Source organism: Neoarius graeffei, chromosome 7, assembly GCF_027579695.1.
Source record: "Neoarius graeffei isolate fNeoGra1 chromosome 7, fNeoGra1.pri, whole genome shotgun sequence".
In the NCBI taxonomy this organism is placed as follows: Eukaryota; Metazoa; Chordata; class Actinopteri; order Siluriformes; family Ariidae; genus Neoarius; species Neoarius graeffei.
In genome coordinates this window covers 77,888,915-77,894,914 of record NC_083575.1, presented here as the reverse complement: position 1 = coordinate 77,894,914, position 6,000 = coordinate 77,888,915, and the positions used below count along the sequence as shown (strand labels likewise).

Below are 6,000 nucleotides of genomic sequence, written 5' to 3'. Positions count from 1 at the left end.
GCAGAAGCAGCCAAATGTAGCTTTGAACTGTTGCCCCACGTACCTTACCTCACCCGACCTAGCCTAGCACCGTCAGACTTCTGTTTCCGAAACTGAAATCCCACTTGCATGGTCACCATTTTCAGAGTGATGAAGTCATCCATGCTGTTGAAGAGTATCTAGAGGCTCAAGATATGACTGCCTTCCACAAAGGGATAGCGAAGCTTGAACATCAGTGGACCAAGTGCATTGAATTCAAACCAGACTATGCTGAAAAATAATGCAAAAACAATTTTTTTCTTGTGACGTTTTCTAGTTGAGGCCGAGAACTTTTTGAAGTACCCTCGTACTAACATGCCTATTTATTAAATCACTGTACTAAAATGTCAAAACTATAATCATACCTCGGGTGTTATTCTTCCTGCTTCTCCAGGATGCAACCTGGACAGGTTGTCAGTGAGACAATATAGAGCAGAACTTCTATATGTACAGTATATCATGTGCATATTAAGAATCTCAAAATTATAATCCATTCTCTGTGTTTATTGAAATCATTCCCTTCTTTTGATTTGTGTATCTTGTTCGTCAAAATGTAGTCCCGTGTGGTTTTTTCCCTCCTGTTTTTATGCTTAACTGTATTGCAAATATCAGCAAAACACTCTTTGCTTTATAATATCAGTCTTTTAATTCCATAATTTTCAGATCAAAAGAAAGTGGGTGTTTTAAAGGGCTGTTGTAGTGGGGTTTTTAAAGGGCTGGTCTGTATTAAAAATACAGATGGCAACAATTCATTCGTTCACTTATTTATTTTCAGTAGTTGCTTTTTCAGGGCTCAGGATCAAACTGGACCATAGTTAGGTGGCAAATTACCTGCAATAAAAGTAGTGAATCTATGCAACATTACTTCCCACAGTTTCTTTAGAGATACACATCGCCAGTTTTGTAGATGCTGTTATAATGCAGCCCGACACAAGGTTACAGTCAATAGTTTAATGTTGAAAACAGTTTAATAAATAACATAAATCATCAACATTTATTAAAGCTAATCTTCCCCAGAACTGATGATGATAACCATTGTGCTAAGTGCTTTTTATGGGGAAGAAGCTAACCTTTACACAGTAAATACACACTTAGGAATCAAATGTAATTCAGCCTTTACATCCATCATGTCAATCACAAGCTTCTGTTTTTATCTACGAGATAGAAAGTATAATTAAACTGTACAAACTCCGTAGCATCAGTAGTAGATTATGATCAGATTAACACTTTCCATACAAAACAGATGTCAGATCAACTTTTGATTGACCAGCACATATTCTTATAATAACTTTAACTTGGGATTAAATTTCATCGTGCATTGAAAATTCAATCAGTTTTGGGAACAGGATTTGTTCTTCCATTTAAGCAGGGAGACATGTCATTCTCAAACAAAACTTTCTGCTAGATATGAAAAAATGGAAACGGAGCCTCTTTAGGCATACCCTCGGCGTTAAAAAGCTCTATGTCGAGATGCACCATGTTATGCTATAGTGTAGTGTTTTGCACAGTCTGCATGCACAGGCTTTCAGGACTCACATCATGGGCAGGTGGACGTATGCAATCTTGAGTAAACTCTTTGGATGGACTCATGAATTTAAGTTCAAAATCATGCTGACATATCAGATGGGGAGTGAACCAGAACACACAGGACATGTGTCTTTTTCAAAATTTCTACAAGATTATTTTTGTAAAAATGACAAAACTTATCAGTTTGATTATGACTCATGTTGATGGTTTCAACCACCATCCCTTATCTGATTTACGTTAGTTTCAAATAGAAAAAATGTTTGTTTGTTTCTAAAAAATTTTGAAGAGAGACTCGTCCAGCCTGTGTGATCTGGTTTTGCAATTTGTAAATACACGTACACAGTAGTACTTCAACAAGCAGCAAAAAACCTGACTAGCAAAGATCCTCTGTGTCACTAGAGGGTGACAGTAAAAATGACAAACTTTACAACACAAGCAAATCCATCTTTCTATCAGATTAAAAATGGTGCATTCTCCATTAAAAGAAAATGAAAGTGTATGTACAGCTTTGCTAATCAGTGCTGATTATTGCACAAATTGTTTCTAGACATATGAACAACCTTTAGACTTTCACGCACACAATCTCTCAGTATTATATCTTCTATTACTCAGTTTTGGATGAGTTTTTTTTCTTAAATATATAAACTTGAATTGCCATCAGCTTTATATATGGACTCTCTATCTCACTCACACACACACACACACACACACACACACACACACACACACACACACACACACATAGTCTAGGGTAAATTTACCACAGTGGCTTATGAAGCTGGTCTTATGTGGCTAAAATAGCACCGTCTCCAAATTCATCATAAAAGATTTTAGTTTGTATCCTGAAGTACCACAGCTAGACTTTTCAAATCATTTGTTTTTCTATAACACTTCACCTTTCTCTATCTTCTTTTTCTTCACATACACACATCTCTTACATCCTCAGTGCACATTAGCACTAATAGTCTAACTATAGTGGTTATTGGCACAGCCACAATGCCAAGGTTAGCACGTGCACTGTATGGTGTTAGCACTCTAGAGGGCACTCTATGTCTGTGCTTCTGGAAGTGGCAAACCCGGTTCGCATGTCATTGTGGGTGGAGCCAGACCCTTTGCTCCTCGACACGTCAGTCCGTTGTTTGACCGGCCAGCTGCCACCTCTCCCCCATTGAGATTCCTGTATGGGTGGAGGGGTGGGGTTCGGCGAGGAGGTGGGGCTCCACGCAGGCACACCGATGGCAAGCTAAAGCCCACCAAGCAACAGCCTGGACATGAAATGATGTCATCCTGTTCGGAAGTAGGTGCCAGACGGCTGGGAGCACGATGACCACGGTAGCCACTGAGGCGCACCCAAGGCACCCGGCCAACTCCTAGCATGCTGTTGTTATTGTCCAGATGGGGCAGGGGTGGAAGGGATGGAGGGCCATTTGAAATGGGTACTGTCCAGCCATTTGGCTGTGGGCTGAAAGAAGAGGAGGATGAATAAGAACCTTGAAGGAGGGGGTTTGATGTTGACCTCAGGGTACCCTTTGCTTCATCTGATGTGCCACCGCAGTCTATGGGTTCAACCCGACAGAGTCCCTCCACCTCTCCTCCTTTTTCCTCCTCCTCCTCCTCCTCCTCCTCGTCTTCCTCCTCTTCATCCACCCGCTCCAAACACACCATCTCCAGATCCAGCACCAAGCCAGGGTCCTGCCCAGCATCATCTAAGCCAGCCATCTCCTCTCGTGTCTCTTCTATTTCTCCATCCTTCTCCTTCACACTTTCAGTTTCAGGCTCACGGAACGAGGTCAAAGGTCGACCCAGTTCAGGAGTGCAGGGTAAGGACCGGCACCGGCGAGGTGGGCCTCGAAGCTTTGAGGCTTCACACAGTGGTGGAGAGGAGGAAGGCTCAGGGAGCGGAGGCAAAGTGAATGTCAGGGAGATAAGTGACTTGCTGGGTGTGTCAAAAAGCTTGATGCGGCCGCCGTTCAGGTCATGGCGCAAGGAGAAGGGATTGAGGCGCACCGGGGTACCCACACACGGACTCAAGGCTGGTGGCAACAGGGCCGACTGACTCCGTGCCAGGCGCTGGGTGCCCAACTGGCACGGTGAACTCCGCCTCCTGTATGGGCTCTCATCAGCAGCAACAGGTTCTGAGGAAATCGAAAAGCACTGGTGTGACATGGACGAATAAAATATATTTTTATACACAGATTAAAGCGATATATAATAAATGAAACACTTCAGAATGTGCAGTTTTAGGAAAATAACCAACTTGAGGCTGCTTCATACCATCAAACTTAATTTTTTTTTTTTTTTAATAAACAGCACATCACTTTAATCTCTTGATCTAATACTAACATTCGGGTTAAATATAGAAAACGTAGGTCACACTTCCACAGTATGAAGCTACCTCAGATCATTATCTCATCTTGTTCAAAATATGTCCGAGCAGCAATATGTCCACCTCACCATGCTACTGTGTTAAACGTACATTCATGTCAACTACTTCACAAAGTTTTATAAATGGTCTCCCAGAATTATCAACTTTGATTGGATCACCGTCAGACCTCAAAGAACTTGATCAGGCAAATGAATGCTTAGAGTCAATGTTCCTCTATACTTTACATAATGTAGCTCCACTTAAAAGAAAAATTATTAAAGAGAAAAAATTAGCGCCCTGGTATAACCATTACACTCACACTTTAAAACAGACCACTTGAAAATTAGAATGTAAATGGCGTCAAACAAAATTGGTAGTATTCAAATAAGCACGGAAGGTGATCCTTCTGAAGTATAGAAAAGCTGTTAGTGCTACTAGATCAACATTATCTCTCCACCCTAATAGAGGATAACAAAAATAACCCAAGATTCCTACTGAATCCTGGAGCAAAATTAACTATATTTTAGGGCACTATAGACACATGCACACCTGCAATATGTATTAGCAACAACTTCATGAATTTTTTTCATCTCATCTCATTATCTCTAGCCGCTTTATCCTGTTCTTCAGGGTCGCAGGCAAGCTGGAGCCTATCCCAGCTGACTACGGGCGAAAGGCGGGGTACACCCTGGACAAGTCGCCAGGTCATCACAGGGCTGACACATAGACACAGACAACCATTCACACTCACATTCACACCTACGGTCAATTTAGAGTCACCAGTTAACCTAACCTGCATGTCTTTGGACTGTGGGGGAAACCGGAGCACCCGGAGGAAACCCACGTGGACACAGGGAGAACATGCAAACTCCACACAGAAAGGCCCTCGCCGGCCACGGGGCTCGAACCCGGACCTTCTTGCTGTGAGGCAACAGCGCTAACCACTACACCACCGTGCCGCCCATGAATTTTTTTCAATGACAAAATTGAAAGTATCTGACAAAAAATTCAAACTACTAATTTAAGACCAGATAATTTCAGTAACCCTGAAGATAACAATAACTATCAGATCAGCAATTCAAATGTTTTACTCCCCTTAGAGAAATCAAACTAATTTCATTAATTTCCACATCAAAATCTTCAACTTGTGTACTAGATCCTTTACCTACACGACTCTTCAAACAGATCATACCAGAAGCAATTGAACCACTTCTAAAGGTAAGAAATTCTTCCCTTAGGATTGACCATGTACCCAAATCCTTTAAACTAGCAGTTATCAAACCCCTGATTAAAAAACCTGACCTTGACCTCTATCAGCTTTTCAATTACAGCCCGATATCAAACCTCCCCTTTATCTCCAAGATCCAAGATTCAAGAGTGTTTTGATGAACTGGGATGACTGGATGCTGTCCCCCCCCCCATCTCTTCCCACTGTCTGTCCCTCTCTGTTGAATTACATGTCGATCCTGAGACCGAGATGCTGACCTCTTCTGCTCCTCAGACCTGCCTGATCCGTCCTGATGCCCTACATTTGGCTGAAGTCTCATCACATTGCTCCTGTGGAGGATGGTCCCATATGGACCGTCAAAAGTTACACTTGGAACATGGCACTGAACACTTACAGTAATGCATCTATGGCTGAGGACTACAGTTGTCATGAACAGTTTTGCACTCAAGTTTCCATCAATGAACAGTTTATAACTTCAACAAAACAGACTTCATCTTAAAACTACAATGAATTTCATGGTTTCACAGTTATACTTTGTGACTATAGAGGATTTGCAGTCACGTGACCCGCACGTGTGTACTCCGCCCACTCCGGCATATTGGACGGCTTCAGGATTGTTTACCTTGCGCGAGCGTAATGGATCCAGGGAGTAATCCCCAAGAAAATTCGGAAAATACCCCATCTACATCGCGCGATTACTTGTCTAAGTTTGTTCAGCATCTTGAAGGTGACGTGAGGCAGCGTTACGTGGAAAAGTGTTCCAGGTTGGGGATTGCAGATCCGTACAACTTGCTGCAATCCTTGTTCAGGGAAATTTGGAGCTGCGGTGCCGGCGATTTGCCCAATCTGGCCTACCACGACA

At 42.4% G+C, this 6,000-nt stretch overlaps 1 protein-coding gene across 3 annotated transcripts in view; it reads right to left on the bottom strand.

The window, feature by feature from the left end:
* Nucleotides 1-1,037: 1,037 nt before the first annotated feature.
* Nucleotides 1,038-6,000, bottom strand: part of tesk1a (testis associated actin remodelling kinase 1a) — a 56,885-nt gene continuing 51,922 nt past the window's right edge. For all 3 annotated transcript variants that reach the window (XM_060924869.1, XM_060924870.1, XM_060924871.1), the window contains exon 11: nt 1,038-3,680. In XM_060924869.1, coding sequence (XP_060780852.1) covers nt 2,593-3,680 — 1,088 coding nt within the window. In that variant the 3' untranslated portion in view covers nt 1,038-2,592. The remainder of the gene's footprint in view (nt 3,681-6,000) is intronic.